The sequence below is a fragment of the Zingiber officinale genome, chromosome 2B (genome assembly GCF_018446385.1).
Source record: "Zingiber officinale cultivar Zhangliang chromosome 2B, Zo_v1.1, whole genome shotgun sequence".
Taxonomy (NCBI): domain Eukaryota; kingdom Viridiplantae; phylum Streptophyta; class Magnoliopsida; order Zingiberales; family Zingiberaceae; genus Zingiber; species Zingiber officinale.
Genome location: NC_055989.1, coordinates 65759296 through 65782124, shown reverse-complemented (window position 1 = coordinate 65782124; position 22829 = coordinate 65759296). Strand labels below are relative to the sequence as shown.

General features: G+C 35.2%; 2 protein-coding genes across 15 annotated transcripts in view; one reads left to right on the top strand and one right to left on the bottom strand.

The window, feature by feature from the left end:
- The window catches only part of LOC122045748, a 33924-nt gene extending 29602 nt beyond the window's left edge, over positions 1–4322 (top strand). For 7 of the 14 annotated variants that reach the window (XR_006130094.1, XR_006130096.1, XR_006130097.1 and 4 more), the window contains 2 exons: positions 1061–1608; positions 4157–4322. The gene's annotated coding sequence lies outside the window, so the exon portion shown is untranslated. Of the gene's footprint in view, positions 1–3; positions 124–1060; positions 1609–1805; positions 2115–4156 lie in introns of those variants that run through there. The other 7 variants (XR_006130104.1, XR_006130103.1, XR_006130098.1 and 4 more) reach the window with 6 other exon arrangements.
- A 15827-nt stretch (positions 4323–20149) lies between these two features.
- Positions 20150–21246, bottom strand: LOC122049159. The gene is made up of 2 exons (XM_042610593.1): positions 20787–21246; positions 20150–20438 (listed from the first exon to the last, which is right to left on the bottom strand). Exons 1-2 carry the CDS (start codon positions 21232–21234, stop codon positions 20359–20361), a joined length of 528 nt encoding a protein of 175 aa, XP_042466527.1. The 5' UTR covers positions 21235–21246; the 3' UTR covers positions 20150–20358.
- Positions 21247–22829: the final 1583 nt, after the last annotated feature.

Genomic DNA, 22829 nt, shown 5'->3' with positions numbered 1-22829 from the left:
AAAAACTTGATCAATTTTTATCAAACTGACTAAATTTTTTCATTTTTAAAAAGCAGGTCCTTGTTGAATCGGTTCGCATGTGGAACCAATCCATTTAAAGAACTAGACTAGTCCATGACCCAGGTTTTTTTTTTTTTTTTCTGATCAGAGTATCAGACCGATTGATCCAGTCTGTTTTTCAATAATTATGGATGAACACTTCCTCACTATTTTAACAAAATCCTTATCGTGAATACAAAAATTTAATTCATGGGATCAGCACATATAAGATTTTGATCTATCTATTCTTCCTGTGGTACTTATCATTGCAACCAAACTGATCACTTTTATAATATGCAAATTGAATGTGAGCTATGTTTCATACATATATACACCGTAATCTTGAATTATTTATTACTTTGCACATATGAAGATATGTTAATGGACTATCTCTTCTATGAGCAAGCTTAAGATTTGCCTGCATGTGACATTTAATTGTTTACAACCTCAATCAATGATAGACAGAGTGTTAGTTTTCTTCTTTACAGTTAGATTATTATATTTGGTGAAGATGTGCCTTTATAAGGAATAATTATCTCAACTTTAGAAAAAATGCATTCGCCTTTATGTTTCTTTATTAAATCAAAGACTTTGTGGCTGATTTGCCGAGCATAATAAGATGTAGAAAGCAAGTCAAAGTTTGGCTATGAATTAATTATTCATATATCTAATCGTGGATGGATGCACACACACACACACGTGTATAATTGATTATTTATCCACATATATAATCACAAGTATCTTTATATATTTACACACATATCACAAGTATACTCGTATACAAGGTATGGAATACTGCTGCATATAATTAACCCTAAAACTATAAGAACAGTTCATACATTTAATTCTTACTCCATGGAAAGGATATAGGTGGCCACATATACAGCCAAAACTTAATGAATATAATGATGAAGATTCACATATTTAATGTGCATTGTGAAGCCGACTATTCTTATTCTTGAGGCAATAGGCTCAGATTCTCTTGTTTATTTTGTTTTTTTTCCATTTCTTTAAAATGCAGAGGTGAAGGATCACATCGTGGAGCTTGCAACGTAGGCAATTCTACAACCATCAAATATATTCCCCAATTATTCATCTCTATCTCTCCCATGGCTGCCAAACTCAAGCTGAATTTTTCTTTTCTTCTGGGACAATGACAAGATCAGTGCTGCAGTAAATGAGGTTTTGCACATGGCGTGGGAGTCAGTTCCGAGGAAGGAAGAACAGCATCTCCTCGCTCATACGTCAACAGGTGAGGAAAAGGTTGGGGACAATTGTTTATGGCAGTGGAATTCACCAAACAACTGGTGGCCAAATGATGCACAAATAATTGAATGAGAGATGTCAGATGGAAGGAAGGACGCACGCCGTGCAAGGGAGAATCCCACCACCCGGCTCCTTTTTTCTTCTGCGGATTCATAAACAAATGTAGTGATGAAGAATAAAGGAGATGATTGCATGGGGATGTGTCATTGGGCACTGCCAGGATAACAATAGTCAAAAAGGTGGCAAAAAAGCCTTATGTCGCTGGTTTGGATGAGAGATTTGGATCTGATACAACTAATCGAGGTTAGTGGCTCTTTTGCTCTGTAGTTTATTTTTTTGCTAATGGTGATTAGATGCGTATAGGCATTTGATAGGCTATGAAAGGGACACTGAAACTGCAATAGTGTCAGATGAAAAAAGTAACTAGTTAATATAGGTGAAGTTCGTTTCATCTTCAAAAAAAAAAAAAAAGAAGATGAAAAATTCAGCTGATTATGCAGTGCTGATGGTGCAAATCCTATCTATGATATGCTTGGAATATACGGCGTGCGAGAAAGAAAAGAGGATTCATATGATGGAGCAGGGGGATCGTATTCCTTAGGATTTTATGCATGACTTGCACTGTAGTGTGGAGGACAAGGTTCTTCCATGCTTTCTCCCATTGTTAATGGGAAATACATGGGTGCTTGGAGGACTAATGATAGAAAAAGTGGCAATATATTCTCCAATAACGTTTCATTTTGACTCAGATTGTGATTCTCCAAATAATGCTCGTTAAAGTGATGCAATGTGCAATGGGCTTGCGGATATTTGGCACCGAACAAGTATGACTTGCCTGTTATGAACGAGATATGAATTAAGGTGACAGCAACCTACTCACTGTGGTATCAGAGGCAATAAAATAGTGTTTCTGAAAATTAGGAATGGCACACTAAGACGAAAGCAAAGGTTAGAGATGATTTAAAGAAGAGAACAAACTTCAGGAGGAGGAGGAGTTTGGTGATCTTTTCACTAGATTTAATTATAATGAGAACTTACATGATATAGATCATGGTCACACAATTTGAGAACCTTCGACTAAGAGAACTATAAGAATGTTGAATGCATTATATATGCATAATATAGACTATTAGAAACTAGAAAAAAAAAGATATTCAATACAATGAATATTACAAGATTAGGCCAAATCTACACCTAAATAACATCAATATGTATGCATCACACAATAATACCATATGGACTTGCCCAATATACTTTCATTGGGCTTATATTGATTTTCTATATTTCAAACTAAATTGTCACCTATTGGATTGTTATTTGGACTTGGCTAACCTTTGTCATATGGATAATCACTTGGACTTAGATTTACCAACTATTGATCTTGTGTACGTAGAGCCTCATATTTTAGATAATTGCTTGGACTTTGGTGAAAACCTTAGTGTAATGGTAAAATTATTGTCATATGATCTAGAGGTCACGAGTTCGAGTTTCGGAAACCTTTGCAAAATAGAATAAGACTACCAACAATAGACCCTTCTTCATGACCTCGCATTGGCGAAAACTTCATACACCGAGTTGTTTGTTTTTTTTTGGTTGGACTTTGGAAATTGAACTTTATTGATCAATAAGATCTAAATTGAGATTTGGTATGAGCATGAAGAGGGTTTCGTCTAAAACACTAGTCATGAACTAGGAAGAAGAATAGAATTAGCGAGGATGACAATTTTTATTCTCCTTTGCTTTGTTTGGATTATGCTTTAAACTTGAGTCTATAGTTCCGAATATTCTCTTCCAATTTAAATTGGTACTCTACATTGTTTGCTTTCTCTATTTCACCAAATGTTGTGTTCACACATTATGAATGCAAACCTTGTTAGGGTGGTGTTGAATGTTTTTTCCATGCGATCATTTCCATTCAAGTTCACAACTGGAGATCTTCCTATGAACTTTGGTGGAAGCGTAGTAGAAGTTTGGTTCTTTATTATCTACAATGGAATTGATTTGGAGTTCGATAGCCAATATGGAACACGACTCAAAACATAATGGCTACACATTTTCTTTAGAGTGACCAAGTTTGATCATCAAAGACTTTCCATAGCCCAATCTGCCACAACTTTTGCAAAACTTTAAGAAGTGGCATGGCTTTCCATTTGATTTTGGAAGACTAGAAGTGTGTTTTTGTTGTTTTTTTTTTTTTTTGATAAACAACTGGTTTTGATCAAATTCCGATAGGAGACCATCCTATAGTTGGATCAACTTGATTTTTTGGTTTTGCGTTACTATCAAATAGGCATGATTCTTAGTTCTAAACCAGGAAGATTTTAGCTTGGCACTCTTTGGACCTTTTATTTAGTAAATGACTTTTTTTTTTAATCAAGTTCACAATTAGAGAGCTTCTCGTGGCCAAATCGACTTAGTTTCTTTAATAGAATTGCGGAAGACAAACAACACCCTCATTCAGGCTAACAAAGAAGCTTTTTATAAGCTTAGATGAGTAAGCTACTGTTAATCGAATCCATTGGTAACAAAGCAAACCCTAATCCTACGGTGAGGTGTTAGCGTTGTCTGTGTGATAATGTAAATACCATGGGCTTCAGATGCTGCTTGTTATCAATAAATCTTGGTTATGAGATAATAAGAAAGAGTCAGCTACTGTTAATCTATGCTTATAGTTCTTAGATTTGTCCTTGCGATTTGATCCCCAGTTATGATATATTTATATGATTTTTTTTTCTAAATGAGATGCGCAATCAAAGAATACTGGGCACTCTAAGTGCTCGTCTTGTGTACTTCCCGATTTCATTTACTTACCGATAACACCAACCTTCAGCTGATAATCTTTCCTTTGCAGGACACCAAGAGCGAACGCATCGACAAATCAACATCAACCACAGATTCGAGTGAGTGACGAATGACACTATCATTAGATGGTTCTATATTTTTTTTAAAATCTTTTTATGTATATTTTTCTCTTTATGTACACCATCAATCCAACTAATCAATACTTAAATAGTCAACCCTGAAAATATATCTAATTATTTTCCATCTCAATTTAATATGTTTTTTCCTCCTAAGATTATCAGAAAAAACTATTAAAAAATAAGGACAATTATTTTTTACAAATATTTTCACATTTGACTTTAGTCAAAGTGTTATTTTTTTAATATAGGAAGGTAAAATGATGTTTGATAGAAAATATAATGGAGCTAAAGGTATTTTTTCCTATATATAATCAAGAGAATTAAACAAATTGATAAGCTTAATTCCATATCATTTTGAGTTTTTTTAATTTATCGATCAATTTTAACCAATTCAAACTCATGATATTTATTCAATTGTTCATGAGCTGCTCAAGAGTTGAACAATAAAACTTTGATTATTTTTACATACTTTTAATTTCAATATGCTGAAATTAAGATTTAAATTTAAATAATTTCAAATTATAATTTAATTATGCTCGAATAAGTTCAAACAATTTTACTCTTATTCAAACAATTTTAATCGAACGAGCTCAAATTCTATTTTAAGCTAAAATTATTTATATTTTTAAATTTTAAATTGAATTTAAATATCTTATTTATTTTTTTAAATTTAAATTTAAATATTAATATTTTTATATTATTCAGTCCGATTCACTCATGCTTTATTTTAAATGGATGCACGATGAGGATTTTTTTTTTTCCTTCAAAAGGACATGGATTTTAAGTAAAATTAAATTAAGGTTTAGAAGTGATTTATCTAATTTATAATGAGTATAATGATGATCGGTCCGACAAGCTAACCGGCCCTCGTCGGGTAGGTCCAATTGCCTTGCTCAATGTGCACTTTTGTCTACAGTATTAATGACCATTCTTTTCTTAAGTCCAAACAATTCACCGAGAATGAATCACTCCGATTACATTCTATTCACACTATTCCAATTTTCTCCGCGACCCAAATAGATATCCTTGGTAAAAAAGGAATGAATATATATATATATATATATTAAACGGAAAAAAAGGAAAAATGATTAATATAAGAGATATTTAATCTTTTAATTGGTATGAATATGAAAATGAATATATGATTCGTAATAGTGCTGTAAAAAAATCGAGTCGGGTTAAATTTTGAGATATTCAAATTTATTTGATAAGATAATCGAGCCTAGTTAAGTTTAAAATAAATCAAATTTTTGAAATGATTATTCAAACTTGATTTAATTTGTTTTTTTATGAGTTTGAGTTTTTTTGAAGCTTGGTTTGAGTCTGATTTATTTAGATTTTATCGAGCTCTCAATTCAAATTTGATTTGAACTTGATTCGTTTAGATGTTATTGTTGAAACCCCAAGGTTGTTTTGATATGATAAAAAAAGTTAAGTTAGATCCTGCTGGTTTTGATCCCTATGCTTAAATGTGCAGGAGCTTAGGGCTCGGTGCGTCTGAGGGACGAGAAGTTGGAGCGGAAGTCTGCTCGAGGAGAACACCGAAATTAGGTTCGGGTGAGCCTTATTTTGGTTGGTCGAAATTACCTAAGCGAGCGGAGCCGGAGCAGAAGACTCGGACCGAGACGAGCAGCACCGGAGTAGAGGGTCCGGACAGAAAAAGTTAAAAGGATTGACTTTGAGGGTTCGGACGCCCCGAACCTATTCTTTATCACTATCGACGTGGGCGTTGACCATTGCATCGAGATAGATTTCTATCTTATTCCAGGCATCTGGAACGCTTCCAGGCGCCCCGACCAAGGCTATAAATACAACCTTGGTCCAGAAGTTGAATAACAACAAGTAATTTGAGTTCCGATACTTGTGCGCTTCACTTTGTTAGTTTAGTTTCATCTTTTTGCGCTTTCACTGCTGTAAAAAGCTTCTCCGCCTGAAGGAGATACTTAGTGAGATTTATTTCCTTAGATTAACAACCTCTCCGGTTGTAACCAAGTAAAATCTGTGAGCCTCGTCTTTTAGTTTATTTCTTTACTTTATTATATCCAAGTGTTCTTTTAAATCTGAGAAGGGTTTGTTTCTTTTTAATTGTGTAGGGCTATTCAATTCCCCCTTCTAACCGGCCAACTGGTCCCAACAAGTGGTATCAGAGCCAGAATGCTTCAGGAGGACTAACCACCGATCGGAGCAAAGACGATGGCCGAACCAAGCATCTATCCACCAAAATTCGAGGAGGAGTTCACGAGTTGGAAAAAAAGAATGGAGGTATTTTTCAAAATCGATTTCGATTTATCATTAATAATGGAATTTGATTTTGAAGCGCTCAAGGGCAAGGAAAAGTATCAATGGACGAAGAAGGAACAAGCCGACTACGTGGCAAACGACAGGGCATAATTTCATCTGCTAAGCGTACTACCGCCACAAGAAATCAACCGGATTGAAGCTTATGAGTTCACAAATGAGCTCTGGGAGAAATTCCTGAAACTACACGAGGGAATCTCTGAAGCGAAACTTGCGAGACGGGACTTACTTCGCAATCAGCTCACCAACCTCTGATTTGAAGAAAACAAAACCATAACACACCTTCACTCGAGAATTAAGGAGTTCATCACCGAACTTTCAAATTTCAGAAAAAAGGTAAGCAACCGAGATTCGCTAAGATACGCACTTAATGCATTCCCTAGAAATATGAAATGAGCATCATTAGTAGATACCTACTATATCTCTAAGGATCTAGAAACTGTTACCTTAGAAGAGTTATTTTCAACTTTTGAAATCCATTAGTTGAGATGTGTAGATACGAAGAAGGAACCGACGCACAACATTGCTCTTAAGGTAAGAATGGACGAATAAAATTCAGAATCTTCCCTCAAGGATGAAGAAACGACAATGATGATAAGACGTTTTAAAAAGTTATTTAAATTAAGAAAAACTAACCATCCGCATAATAGAAAGAATAGGACGATCAGATGCTACCATTGTAATGAAGAAGGACACGTTAAAGACAACTGCCCCAAGCTTTGGGGCAAGGACAAGGACAAAGGAAAGAAGCTTGTCCTTTGTCCGGACTTCTTTCCTTTGTTTGGACAACTGCCCTAAGCTTTGGGGCGACATGGGACTATACTTCTTCTGAATCGAAAGTGGAGGTTTTCTCCGGACTTGCATTAATGGCAAGTCATCAAGAAGATGAACATGAGACAAGTTCGTACTAAATGAGCATCGAGAGCATCGATGAAAGAGGAGCTACATCGGAAGAAAGCAGCAGTTCAAGGGGAGCTACGGATAACGAAGTCGACAAGGTAAGTCAGGTACGATCTCTTCCACCTGATAAGTTGTTTAAATTTGTAAAAGTATTAACCAAAAATTGCTGCAAACTTGAAAAAGAAATTAAAAATTAAAAATTAATTTTAGCAAAATCTTGCCCATTAGAAGAGTTTGACAAAATAAAACTAGAAAATGATATTTTGCAAAAAGAAATAAGTAACTTGAAAAATCATGCATGCTCATGTAATACAAGTTTTAGAAAATTCAATAACCTAAATTGATATTTTAGATATCACAAAAGATAAATTAGAAATATTTCAAAGAAATATGTATCGAAGAAATTTCTAATTAATCAAGTTGGCTGAAACTTATATTGGGTTCCAAAGTCTTATCTAACTTGAATTTTAATTTAGAATTAGCGCTTTCAGTAAGAAAATTAAACGTTTAATTTCCTTATGCGGTTTTGTTTAGAAGTGGTTGATGATCCAATAATTAAGAAAGTCGAGTGCCTCTCCACAGCCTGAAAATCAAATATTAAAATAAAATATTTAATTGACTAACTGATTTATCATTAAAATTGAAATTAGATAATTCTTTGAATAATTATTATTTTTTTAAAAAAAAATTAAAATTTTTCTATGCAAATCTGTTTAACATAAAAAATCTTATTATTTTAAAATTTTTTAACTTAAAATTTTTTAACTTGTGCTTTACCAAAATATATTTTACATATTGCACAAATTTTAGAAAAAACTTAGTAAATTTTTCTTTAGAATTTTTTTTATTTAGAAATTTTTTTACTTAAAGTTTTTTAAATATCAGATATATTTTATCAAAATTTTTAAAAAAATTAATTCTTGGAAACTTGTCTAACTGAGAATTTTTTTCATTTTTAAACTTAAATTTTTTTTTCTTATTAAGATTTTCTTAAAGAAATTTTTTTGATAAGTTTTTTTCTTTCAAAATTATTTGAAAATCAGAATTACCCTTAGATTTTATGGTCCCTCATTTTTTATGTGATCAAAAGAGGGAGAGAGAGAATTAAGTCTAGGGAGAGATAACTTAAAATTAAATTTCTTACTTTTTGTGTTTTATTGTAAAATTTATTTTTACTTTAATTTTATTTATTTACCCTAACTTAACTTGGGTTGCTCACATCTAAAAGGGGGAGATTGTTAGAACCCAAGGTTATTTTGATGTGATCAAACAAGTTAAGTCCTGTTGGTTTTGATCCCTGTGTCTAAGTGTGCAGGAGCTTAGGAGCATAGGAAGTCGAGCGGAAGACGCGTCTAGCGAGAAAGACGACACGGGAGAGAGCCGACGAACTTGGTGCGTCTGAGGGACGAGATGCCGCTGAAGAGTACACCGGTGGACGAGAAGAACGTACGCGACGTTCGAGGGACGAGAAGCCGAAGCGGAAGTCTGTTCGAGGAGAAGGTCGAAATTGGGTTCAGGTAAGCCTTATTTTGGTTGGCCGAAATCACCGAAGCGAGCCGAGCCGGAGCAGAAAATCCGGACCAAGGCGAGCAGCACCGGAGCAGAGGGTCCGGATCGAAAAAGTCAACAGGGTTGACTTTGAGTATCCGAGCGCCCGAAACCCAAACTTTATCACTATCGATGTGGGCGTTGACCGTGTTAGGATGTATACTAAAAGGCTAGCTTTTGTATAAACATTTATAAGAATCACATTGGTCAAATGTCTATATTTTTGCTAAGTGTAGTTGTCCATTTAATTTATATTGAAGATAACATGGTGTGAGGAGACACACAAAAGATCTTGTTATCAGTTTCTTATAAATTATAATAGTAGCTCACAACCAAAATGGAATGGGACAAACCATTGGAGTGGTTGTACTGTAATTTGGTATTAATTTATTTAGATTATATAATTACACTAATACACTATGAGTGTATTGAGCAGGACCATTTGAGATAGTTTCTTTTATACTAACTATATAAAAGAACAAAATCTCTGTTAATATGGAAGTGCGTACTCTTAATCATGATATAATAACAAACACGTATACTTAATATTTATTTTTTTAATTTATCAAAAGGTGCAATTTAGCTCGTTAAATCAATAGGCCCGATAAGTTGGGAAATAATATTATTTATATGGTGTGTTGTTGATTATAAAATGAAATTGTGTCCTAGTAATCTAGGTTGATGATGCCCCCTTGAGGAGCTTATAAGGATTGTCATGTAAACCTTGTAGGTGGATTTAGTCCGACATGACAATAAAGTTGAGTGGTACTACTCTTGGAGCTAGATATTAATTAAGTGAGTTGTCAGTAACTCATTTAATTAGTGGACATTCAATATCTTAAATACAAGGAGATTAATGCACTCATAATAAGGAGTACATAATGTAATTTGGGATGGGTGCGGTAATTCAATAATAACTCTTTAGTGGTACAAGTTATTATTGATGAACTTGAGTTGGATGTTCGGAGCGAACACAGGAAGCTCAAGCTCATCGGTAGATTGAAACCAATTTCTCCTCTCGGTCCTTGTTGTAGCTTCTATTAAGCCTTGTATCCACAAAGTCCACTTCTTACCCAAGTAATGGGTCGGACACATCCTTGCTTAGAGCATCGGGAGACCAAAATCAATTTCTCCTCTCGATCCCTGTTGTAGCTTCTATTAAGCCTTGTATCCACAAAGTCCACTTCTTACTCAAGTAATGGGTCGGACACATCCTTGCTCGGAGCAAGGGGGTCGGCCAAGCATTATTTTTGAGCTTATGTAGTGGCCGACCAAGCCATGCTCGGTGACCAAGCATGGGGCCGACCATAGGTAAAGGAAAAAGGAAGTTTTGTTTAAAACAAAATTTTGTTGAAATCTTTTCTTATTTGTAGTTATCTACAATGGTTAAAAGAGATATTTTATTTTATTAAAATCTTTCCTTTTATGGTTAAAAGAAATATTTTAATTTCCTTTTATAGTAATTCTCATGGTTTTAAAAAAAGAGTTTTAAAATTTTAAAATTTTTCCTTTTATAGTTATCTACAAAAGATTTAAGAGATATTTTAATTTTATTAAAATCTTTCCTTATTTGTAGTTATCTATAATGTTTAAAAGAGAAATTTTAATTTTTGATAAAACTTTCTCTTTTTGTAACCATGATTTAAAAAGGAGAAGTTTTAATTAATCTTTCCTTTTTGTAGTTGTCTACATGTTTTAAAAGAGAGAGATTAATTTTAAAACTTTTCTTTATTGCCATATACAATAAGAAATTTAGAAAAGAAAAATTTTAATTGTTGTTAAAATTTTCTTTTTTAAATGGGAAGCCACAAATAAGGAAATTTTAATTATGTTTAAAACCTTCTTTTTTTACTTTGACCAAGGATTATAAAAAAGAAGAAGAGGGTGCCTCATGAGAGTACACAACCCTATTCTCTCTCTTTTCCTTGGTGTGGTCGGCTCCCTTTCTTCTTATCCTTACTTGTGGCCGACCCTCTCATCCCCTCATCTATCAAGGGCCGGCGACACAAGAGAGGTTCATCTTCATCTAGATCCGAGGACCTTTGGTTGGAGACAATTTCATCCTTACTTTGCTAAGACCGACGGAACAAAGATAGGAAGAAAGCTTGTGTTCTGTTGCTTGGAGAAGAAGAAGAAGAGAAGGAGTTTCCTATTTTTGGCATCCCTTGATGGCTTGAAAGTCTTGGAGGAGAAGAAGTAGTTCGAGTGGATTCCATCTTGGTAGATCATCGCCCACACGACGTCCAAGAGGAGGAGAGGAATATAACAGAAGATCAAGAGGTCTTTAAACTACAAAGAAAAGTATAACTAGTTATTTGTTTCCGCATCATAACTAGTTCATATTCTTTATATAGATCTTGAAAAATCAAATACAAGAGGCTATTGATTTTAAGTTATCGTTTTTGTTATCGATTTTATTTTTCGATTTCATGTTTTGATAATGTGTTTCTATTGAGGTCTCTATAATTAAACTTAGTTTACTGTAAGAAGTTAAATATTCGATTTCTTTGTGAGGTTTTGTCTAGGAAGTGGTGGATGATCTCATACCCAAGAAGGCCTAGTGTCTCGTCATGTTTAACCTGGAAGCCGATTTTTGAAATAGATATTTGATAACTTCTGTAATATGGTTTAATTTAGGAAGATCGCATCGGTTGAACTTGGAGTAAGAATGTTAAGTTTCATTCCCAATCCAAGTTTACCTTCTAAAGGAAAATTTGGATTAATAATGTTAAGCATCGTTTGCAATCCAAATTTAACTTTAGCAGAGCACATGAGTAGCTAGGTTAGTTCTATGCTTGTACAAATTTTTTGTACAGGGAAACTAGGACGGAATTCCGAGTAGCAACCAACAATTGGTATCAGAGCTACGTTTTAGCCTCTGTGTGTTTGATTTTTAGTTTAATTATGCACATGTCATACATAATTTAGGCATGATAATAGTAGGATGTGCAAATAGATTAACTCTGTAGTTGCAGACATCCTAAATCCAACTATTATGATCATGCTTGTGTTTGTGTGTGATTGGACCCTCGAACATGTCGAGGGCATTTTATGTGTGTGCATGATTGTAATATTAAATACAGTAAGAGCTGTATTAGTTATTAGGATTTTACATTTTGTTCGATCTAGATTATATGAACATTCTTTCGTGGAATATAGGATCGATAAATGTAAAATTTTTTTTTATCGCGGATCGTATCCTTGCGAGGCGTGGGGCTATTTGAGGACAAGAGGCGCAGCGGAAAAAGAAGCAAGATAGATGCGACGACTAAACCCAATGGTGGTGGCTAAAGATGGTAGCAGCTAGGGTTGATGGCACACGGATGACAGCTATGGATAAAAACCATAATAGTTGGAAAAATATTTTTCTTATTTATTGCCTTTTATGCTGTGTGTGCTTGCGTTTGTGTGCTTGTGTGCATGTTAAAATTCTTCGTTCTAAATAACTAAGTGGGAGAAGAATTTGATTAAATTCCACGGTCTCCATTACTGGTTTGTAAGTGATGCATTCAAACTTGCGCGTTGACTCTGAGTGTCTTCCTCCACATCGGATGAGTTTGTTTGCAGATCACTAAATCAAACTTCCTTAATGGATGATTATAGGAAATTATTTAGAATGTATGTGATCTTCTCCAACTGAAGGGGCACAATTCTATTTAGTGAACTTAGTATCAAGTAATGGTATACACTTAAACACATTTAATAGTATCCTTTCCATCGGAGTCACTGTTATTATTTGTGTGACCGAACAAAAACCAACTATTAATTTGTCATAAAGCTAGGTAAAACCTCTTCTTACAAATGTTTAAATTTATATACGTCCACATTATCGTGGCATATAAAATTCATAATATTTGAGGTAACTTTATTGTCATAAAGTTAGGTTGACAAAATAAAATTAATGGGTAAAACCTCCTCTTACAAATGATTGAATTTGTATACGTCCACACTATCGTGACATACAAAATTCATGGTGTTTGAGGTAATTTTAGGTTGACAAGATAATTAATGGGTAAGACCATCCTCTTACAAATGTTTGAATTTGTATACGTCCATACTATTGTGGCATATAAAATTCACGGTGTTTGAGGTGTTGATGAATTTAAATGATATTGTTTTGAGGAATTAATATTATTTTAAATTCTAAAGTTTTGACCAAATATTTGATCGAAGAAAGACTAACTATTAATTTTATTTGTCATAAATTTAGGATGACAAAATAATAAAATTAATGATTGAATTTATATACATACACATTATCGTGGCATAAAAGTTCACGGTGTTTGAGTTGTTGGTCTTGACCAAATATTTTGTAATTATTTGGATTTCAAATGGTCTTCAATTCCCTAGCTGTTATACTAGAGAATAGAGTTACTATTCTCAATTATAATGATTGGAAACAAAACTTGGACACTAAAGTGGACTGTCCTATCAGAAATGAGAACAATAAAGGTATATCTTATTCATTAGTTGTTGAAATATGTTTAATGGTGTTATCTATCGGTACCTAGTGTGTAAATACGGGAACCACTAATCATGTCTGCAATTCATTGCAGGGGGTTCCAGGAAACCTGACAACTACATGAAGGAGAAATCACTGTTTACATGGGCAATGCTACAAAAGTAGCAGCTGTTGCAGTGAGAGATGTTTATAGGAATAAAATATTGATTTTGAGAAATTATCTTTACGTACCAAGTTTTAGAAAGAACTTGATTTCAATTTCTAAACTATACAAGGATGGATATTCTATCTATTTTGATAACAAAGGTGTTATCAAGAAAAATATGGAAGTTATCTGTTCTGGTACATTGGTTGACAATTTATATACTCTAAATTCAATAACTCCCACGATGTAACAAATGAAAATTAATAACACATATTCTAACTCTAATAAGAGAAAGCAACCTTCGGAAATGAACCAAACATATCTTTGGCATCTAAAGCTAGGTCATATTAATTTGAGTAGGATTCAAAGGTTAATAGCCGATGGACTTTTGAGTTCATTGGTAGTGGAAAATTTTTCAAACCTGCGAGTCTTGCTTGGAAGGGAAAATGACCAAGAGACTTTTTAATGCCAAGGGGTATAGAGCCAAAGATGTGTTGGAATTGGATCATTCTGATTTGTACCTATGACTATTCAGGCAAGAGGTGATTTTGAATATTTCATCTCTTTTATAGATGACTATTCGAGATACGGGTACTTTTATTTGATGCGCCACAAGTCTAAGTGCTTTGATAAGTACAAGACTGGTGTGGAGAAATGTCATGGTAAAAGAATCAATACACTATGGTCTGATCGTGGTAGAAAGTACCTCTTAGGATAGTTTAGGAGTTACTTATCAGAGGCCGGGATTCAATCCCAACTGTCTGCACCTGGTACACCCCAACAGAATGGTGTGGTAGAACGAAGGTATAGAACTCTTATGGAAATGGTTAGATTAATGATGAGTTATTCAGAATACCAAGTTCGTTTTGGGGATATACTCTAGAAACGACAATGAACATAGTACCTTCTAAAGTTAGAACCATCTACTCCTATAGAATTATAGAATGAGCGTAAGCCTAGTCTGAAGTATATTCGGATTTGGGATAGTCCAGCACATGTGCTAAAGGGAGACACTGATAAGTTGGACAGGAGTTCACTTGTTTGTGGGTTATCCTAGAGAAACGAAAGGAGGTTTATAGTCCTAAAAATCAGAAGGTTATTGTTAGCACCAATGTCTGATTTTTAGAAGAGGACTATGTAATGAACCACAAGCCCATGAGAAAAATTATTCTTAAAAAAATTAGAGAAGACACATCTAAACTAGTACCAACTGTACAAGATGAGATACCACAAGAAATTGCAACACGTGTCACAAATATTGCACAATTACAAGCAGTGTCATGTCGTAGTGGGAGGGTTGTTTGACAACATGGTAGATTCATGTTTTTGGGAGAGTCTTGGACTTGATCCCTAGTGAACATGAACCTGATTCCTGCGCATATGATGAAGCACTCCAAGATTAAGATGTAGCGTCTTGGCAAAGTACAATGAATTCTGAAATAGAATCTATGTATTCTAATAAGGTCTGAGAGCTTGTAGAACCACCAAATGATGTAAAAGTCATTAGGTGTAAATAAGTCTACAAAAGAAAAAGAGGGACAGACAGGAAGGTGGAAACTTTCAAAGCAAGACTTGTTGCAAAAGGATATACTCAGAAAAAGAGAATCGATTATAAGGAAACCTTTTCGCCGGTAGCTATACTTAAGTCTATCCGGATACTTTTATCTATTGTTGCTCATATGGATTATGAGATTTGACAAATGGATGTCAAGATAGCTTTCCTTAATGGAAGTCTTGAAGAAAACATCCATATGAAACAACCAGAGGGGTTTATTGAAAAAAACAAAGAACATCTTGTATGTAAGCTCAATCGATCTATTTATGGACTGAAGCAAGCTTCAAGATCTTGGAATATCCGATTTAATGAAGGGAATTCCGTATGCTGTAGGAAGCTTAATGTATGCAATGTTATGTATGAGACCGGATATCTGTTTTATCGTGAGCATGATTAGCATCAAAATAACCCAAGACAAGGACATTGGATTGCCGTAAAACATATATTAAAATACCTGAGAAGGACTAGAGATTATATGCTGGTTTACCAGGCAAATGACTTGCTCCCTGTAGGTTACACGGATTCGAAATTCCAATCAGATAGGAACAATAGTAAGTTAACCTCGGGGTTTTGTGTTTACTTTAGGAAGTGGAGGATAACAATGGAGAAGTGTTAAACAGAAATGCAGTTCAGACTCCACCATGGAAGCAAAATATATGACAGTTTCTGAGGCAACCATAGAAGCTGAATGACTCAGTAACTTCATGATGAACTTAGATGTGATTCCTGATTTGCCCAAAATTATTTGGAGCAGTAGCAAACTCGAAGGAACCGCGAGCCCATAAGACAAGAAAACACATAGAACGCAAGTACCACCCAATACGAGACATCGTATAACGAGGAAAAGTTGTTGTCGCCTAAATTACATTAGGAGATAACCTGGATCTTTTCACTAAGGCCCTTAAGGCAAGAGCTTTTGATGGACATGTTGAGGGGATGAGAATCAGATGTGGCAACATATATGACAGCATAATTTTTTTAGTATAAGTGAGAGATTGTTAAGATGTATACTAAAAGCCTAATTTTTGTATAAACATTTATAAAAATCGCATTGGTCAAATATCTACATTTTTGCTAAGTGTAGTTGTCAATTTAATTTATATTGAAGATAACATGGTGTGAGGAGACACACAGAAGATCATGTTATCAGTTCGTTATAAATTATAAATAGTAGCTCACAACTAAGATGAAATGAAACAAACCATTGGAGTGGTTGTAGTGTAATTTAGTATTAGTTTATCTTAACTATAAAATTACACTAGTACACTATGAGTATATTGAGCAGGACCATTTGAGGTAGTTTCTTTTATACTGACTACATAAAAGAACAAAACCTCTGTTATTATGGAAGTGCGTAATCTTAATCATGATGTAATAATAAACACATATACTTAATATTTATTTCTTTAATTTATCAAATAGTGCGATTTAGCTCGTTAAATCAATAGACCCGATAAGTTGAGAAATAATATTATTTATATGGTGTTTTGTTGATTATAAAATGAAACTGTGTCCTAATAATCTAGGTTGATGATGTTCCCTTGAAGAGCTCATAAGGATTGTCATGTAAACTCTGCAGGTGGACTTAGTCCGACATGACAATAAAGTTGAGTGGTACTACTTTTGGAGCTAGATATTAATTAAGTGAGTTGTCAGTAACTCATTTAATTAGTGGGCATTCAATATCTTAAATACAGGAAGATTAATGCACTCATAATAAGGAGTCCATAATGTAATTTGGGATCGGTGCGGTAATTCAATAATAGCTCTTTAGTGGTACGAGTTATTATTGATGAACTTGAGATGGATGTTCGGGGCAAACACAAGAAGCTCAAGTTCATCAAGAGATCAAAACTAATTTCTCCTCTCGATCCCTGTTGTAGCCTCTATTAAGCCTTGTATCCAAAAAGTCCACTTCTTACCCAAGTAAATGGGTCGGACACATCCTTGCTTGGAGCAAGGGGCCGACCAAGCTTTATTTTGGAGCTCATGTAGTGGCCGGCCAAGCCATGCTTGGTGACCAAACATGAGGTCGGCCATAGGTAAAGGAAAAAGGAAGTTTTGTTTAAAACAAAATTTGTTAAAATCTTTCCTTATTTGTAGTTATCAACAATGGTTAAAAGAGAGATTTTATTTTGTTAAAATCTTTCCTTATTTGTAGTTATCAACAATGGTTAAAAGAGATATTTTATTTTATTAAAATCTTTCCTTTTATGGTTAAAAGAAAGATTTTAATTTCCTTTTAAAGTCATCCTCATGGTTTTAAAAGAGAGTTTTAAAATTTTAAAATCTTTCCTTTTATATCTATCTACAAAAGATTAAAGAGAGATTTTAATTTTGTTAAAATCTTTTTTCTTATTTGTAGTTATCTATAATGTTTAAAAGAGATATTTTAATTTTTGATAAAACTTTCTCTTCCTGTAACCATGATTTAAAAAGGAGAAGTTTTAATTAATCTTTCCTTATTTTAGTTGTCTACCTATTTTAAAAGAGAGAAATTAATTTTAAAACTTTTCTTTATTGCCATGAACAATAGGAAATTTAGAAAAGAAAGATTTTAATTGTTGTTAAAATTTCTTTTTTTTTTTAAATGGGAGGTCACAAATAAGGAAATTTTAATTATGTTTAAAACTTTCCTTTTTTACCTTGACCAAGGATTATAAAAGAGAAGGAGAGGGTGCCTCATGAGAGTACACAACTCTATTCTCTCCTCTCTTTTCCTTGGTGTGGCCAGCTCCCATTCTTCTTATCCTTACTTGTGGTCGGCCCTCTCATCCCCTCATCTATCAAGGGTCGGCGACACAAGAGAGGTTCATCTTCATCTAGATCCGAGGACATACAAGGGACCTCTCTTCCTCACCTTTGGCTGGAGGCAATTTCATCCTTACTTTGCTAAGGCCGGCGGAACAAAGAGAGGAAGAAAGCTTGTGTTCGGTTGCTTGGAGAAGAAGAAGAAGAGAAGGAGTTTCCTATTTTGGTATCCCTTGATGGCTTGAGAGTCTTGGAGGAGAAGAAGTGGTTCTAGTGGATTCCATCTTGGTAGATCATCGCCCACATGACGTCTAAGAGGAGGAGAGGAATACAACAGAAGATCAAGAGGTCTTTAAGCTACAAAGAAAGGTATAATTAGTTATTTGTTTCCGCATCATAACTAGTTCATGTTCTTTATATAGATCTTGAAAAACCAAACACAAGATGCTATCAGTTTTAAGTTATCGTTTTTGTTATCGATTTTATTTTTCGATTTCATGTTGTGATAATTGTTTCTATTGAGGTCTCTATAGTTAAACCTAGTTCACTGTAAGAAGTTAAATATCCGATTTCTTTGTGAGACTTTGTCTAGGAAGTGGTAGATGATCTCATACCCAAGAAGGCCTAGTGTCTCGCCATGTTTAACCTGGAAGCCGATATTTGAAATAGATATTTGATAACTTCTGTAATATGGTTTAACTTAGGAAGATTATATTGGTTGAACTTGGAATAAGAATATTAAGTTTCGTTCCCAATCCAAGTTTAACTTCTAAAGGAAAATTTGGATTAATAATGTTAAGTATCGTTTGCAATCCAAATTTAACTTTAGTAGAGTACATGGGTAGCTAGGATAGTTCTATGCTTGTACAAATTTTTTGTACAGGGGAACTAGGATGGTATTCCGAGTAGCAACCAACAGACCGTTACGTCGGGGATAGATTTCTATCTCACTCCAGGCGCCTGGAACGCTTTCAGACACCCCGACCAAAGCTATACTTAGTGCGAGTTCCAACAAGGCTAAATACAGCCTTGGTCCAGAAGCTGAATAACATCAAGCAATTTGAGTTCCAACACTTGTGCGCTTCACTTTGTTAGTTTAGATTCATCTTTTTGTGCTTTCATTGCTGTAAGGGGCTTCTCCGCCTGAAGGAGATACTCAATGCGATTCATTTATCTGGATTAACAACCTACCCGGTTGTAACCAAATAAAATCTGTGAACCTCATCTTTTTGTGCTTTCACTGCAAGTGTTCTTTTAAGTCCGAGAAGGGTTCATTTCTTTTTAATTGTGCAGGGCTATTCAACTCCCCTTCTAGTCAACCAACAGGTTCCAATAATTATCAAGTTCTTAATTCAAGCTTAACTTGAGCTGGGTTCGAACTTAGTTCGTTTAGAAGTTATAAAACCGTCAATTCAAGCTTGCTTGATTGTTTGATTGATTATTGAACTTGATAATTAAAATTTATTTATTTTATTGTTTATTTAGCATAATGAAAAAAATTATTAATGAATATGATTCATGAACATTGTTCATAAATATTATTCACAAATATTATTCATAAATATTGTTCATAAATATTATTCACAAATATTGTTCATAAATATTATTTATAAATGTTAACGAACTAAATACATATATATTCAAGTTTGCTTGTTTAGTTTAACAAACTGTTCAAATTTATTTATTTAATTAATTTTATATATATTAAATGAACATAAATAAATTTTTACAAGACTGAATATCAAATTTATTCATGAAAACTTCATTCATTTACCGCTCTAATTCTCAATGAGTACAAATATCGAAGATATAAAATCTGAATCCGATCAATGTCATCCCTAATCAAAGGATGTTTAGGGAGTGCAAGATTTAATATAAAAATAATAATAATTAAGAAGAAACACTATTATTTTTATCAGAAAATTTACTGCACGCTGAGAGAAGTCTGTGAACATTGCACACAAAGTCAAACAAACTGCGGAATTCAAGGCATGCAAACAAAACAAAAAACATCAGAAATGGAAAGAAGCAAGAAATAAATCACAAAGATCCAAAATGGACCAAACAAGTTTCTGCATCCCCAAATACGGTTCCAAATTCATGACTGTCATGGCCATAAAACCATGTTCTTTCCACAAAAGCTGGGATCTTTATGTCAGAGGATTTGATTGGTGGTGAACCTTTTAATCTTATGGTAAATGGTTTGAAATCCACAGTCAATTCGCAGATGCATGGTTTGTTATCAAGCCCAAGTTCATCTCAAATGCACCAAAAATATGATTCATTATTCATAATGTCGATAGAACATGAAACAAAACATGATTGGTGAAGAAGATTTTTCATGACCAGTTCTGTTAGTCTTCTTCCTCCTGCTTCATCTGCTGATTTATATGCAAAGTTGGCTCATCTCAAGCAGAATTGATGAGAGAATTTGCTCGGATTGAAATAGATTAAAGAATTTTTCCATGTTCCATCAGCAACACAATTTGACAGTACATGCCACTGCTTGAGCCCAATATTTCAATCTCGCTTTAACTTCTTCAGGATCATCGCCTAACGAGATGCAGTTCAAGGACATCGAAGAAGAGTGAGGATGAAGCATCAAACGAAAGGGAAAAAGGAAATCAGAAGATCATAATGGAAGCAGGTGGAGGTTTGGGCCATTGGATCTCAGCAAACCAACATTAAGAACTCGATGCGTGATGGTTTGGAATCATCAGAGAAATCAAACCAACATTGGTTGAGAAAATTGCATATTTTAAACATAGCTAACCGATTCAAGGTTTTGGAATTTTTTCAGATTCTTCTAATTGATTTTAAAGATCTGTGTTAGGACCAGAAAATTTCTCAAAAATTGCTTCGGTAAACAACAACAAAACCGGGGAAGAGCTAAAATCTTACCAGGACGGGAGATTCTCCAATTGGCAACGGGAGGCTGAGCGCTGCTCTGCGCTGACGAGGACGCATCATCGGTCACCTCCAACGACCGGCTCATCGAGTAGCAGAGCTCCAACGCCGGCAAGGTCCCGCAGAGCTCGGGGATCTCCTCGTAGCTGAAGCCGAATCCGAGGTCCAAGCACCCCTTTAGCTCGTCCAAGTCATCGTCGGTGAGGCTCCTCGTCCTCCCGACCCCTACGGCGCCATCCGACACTGGATCGGCGCCCTCCGCCGTCTCCATGTACCCCTCTAGGGTAACTCCGCCGCCCGGCCGGCTCCTCCGCGGCCACGCGGCCTCCATCCCCATCGCCTCGGCCCCCTTTTTCTTGCTCCTCTTCTTCGCCCTTCGAGCGATAGGGTTAGGGATCGGAAGAAGCGAGTCGGCACCGGAGGAGCCGCTCGAGCTCTCCATCGATTCCACTTCCACTCACTCCAAGTGGGTGACCGTTTTTATAGCGGAGTTTGGTAGCGGCATGATTGGTGTGCGACGGTATGTTGTCGTGTCGTCATAATTAGCATATAGCAGCGACATTTAATTAGCGATACGCATTAACTGTAACGGGTTACGAAACGTGACCGATGTAACGGCCGGGTGGATTTGAATTCAACGGTAAGAAATAAAGGAAATACATAAAAGGAAAAGGAATTAAATAGCACTTACTTTCTTTTTGGATCTGCTGTGAAATTAAATAACTTCATTGTGAAAAAAAGGTTTAGATAATAACTTAATTCAATTATTTACTTAGTGTATCATTGGTGCAATTTCTCCTAGATAAAGTTGATCAGATTGTTTAAATTTGAGTTGGTTCAAGTTTAAATTTTGATATTTGATATTTGACATTATATGAAGATTACAAGTGCAATTGTCCATATGGGACATTGGCAGCCAAAGATTGATCAGAAGAATCAAGTAGGTCAAGGTTGACAGGATACTTAATTGGAAAGCACTAACTGGATGTTAGGCAAGGGGCAAGACCAACGAGAAAGTTAGAAGAAGAAGAAAATTCAAGTGGATCAGTATTGACCGAACATTTAATGTGGAAAGTTCTAGTGAGTGAAGTCAGGCGGATTAGAAAGTCCTGGTGAGAGAAGGTAGGCAGCTGAAAAGCCTTAGTAAGTGAAGCTAGGCAGAGAGAAATCCTAGTAAGTGAAATTAGGTGGTAAAAAGTCATAGTAAATAAAGTTAGGCTGAGGGAAATCCTAGTGAGTGAAGCAGGTGGTGAAAAGCCCTAGTGAGTGAAGCAGGTGGTGAAAAGTCCTAGTGAATGAAGCCAGACATATGAAAATCCAGGTGGGTTAAGGTTAATCAGACACTTGTTATTTGAAAATCCAAGTGGATCATAGAGAAGCAGACACTTAGCAGCTGAAAGCCTTAGTAAGTGAAGTTAGGCAGAGAGAAATCATAGTAAGTGAAACCAGGTGGTTAAAAGCCCTAGTGAATGAAATCAAGCAGAGGAAAATCCTAGTGAGTGAAGTCAGGTGGTGAAAAGCTCTGGTGAGTGAAGCCAAGCGTGTGGAAATCCAGGTGGGTCAAGGTTGACCAGACACTTGATGTTTGAAAGTCCAAGTAAATCATAGAGGACCTGCCACTTGACATGAGATAGTGGGTCAAGGTTGACCGGACACTTGGTAGGGGGAGAAAAGTCTAAGTGGGTCAAAGGATTGACCAGACACTTGACATGGGGAGAAAAGTCCAAGTGGGTCAAAGGATTGACTGAACACTTGGTGATTAAGTCCCAACAAGTCAAGGTTAACCAAATGCTAAGCATGAGGGATTCCTAATAGGTCACGATTGACCGAATGTTGGGATTGGGAACCCTGGACTTGAATTAAGCAAGCTTAGGTTGGTCAATCGATCAAGTGATCGATTGAGCTAAAGCCCAATCGATCAGTGGATTGATTGGGCAGTGCATTTTGACGCGAGGAGCTCAATCGATCAAGTGATCGATTGAGAGGAAATCGCGTGAGCACAGAAGGCCTCCCAATTGATTAGTTGATCAATTGGGG

Coding starts and splice junctions, on each gene's coding strand:
- LOC122049159 (XM_042610593.1), bottom strand. CDS start 21,234: ATGGAGAGCTCGAGCGGCTCCTCCGGTGCCGACTCGCTTCTTCCGATC. Junction 20,439..20,786: donor TTGGAGAATCTCCCGTCCTG/GTAAGATTTTAG, acceptor GCATCTCGTTAG/GCGATGATCCTGAAGAAGTT.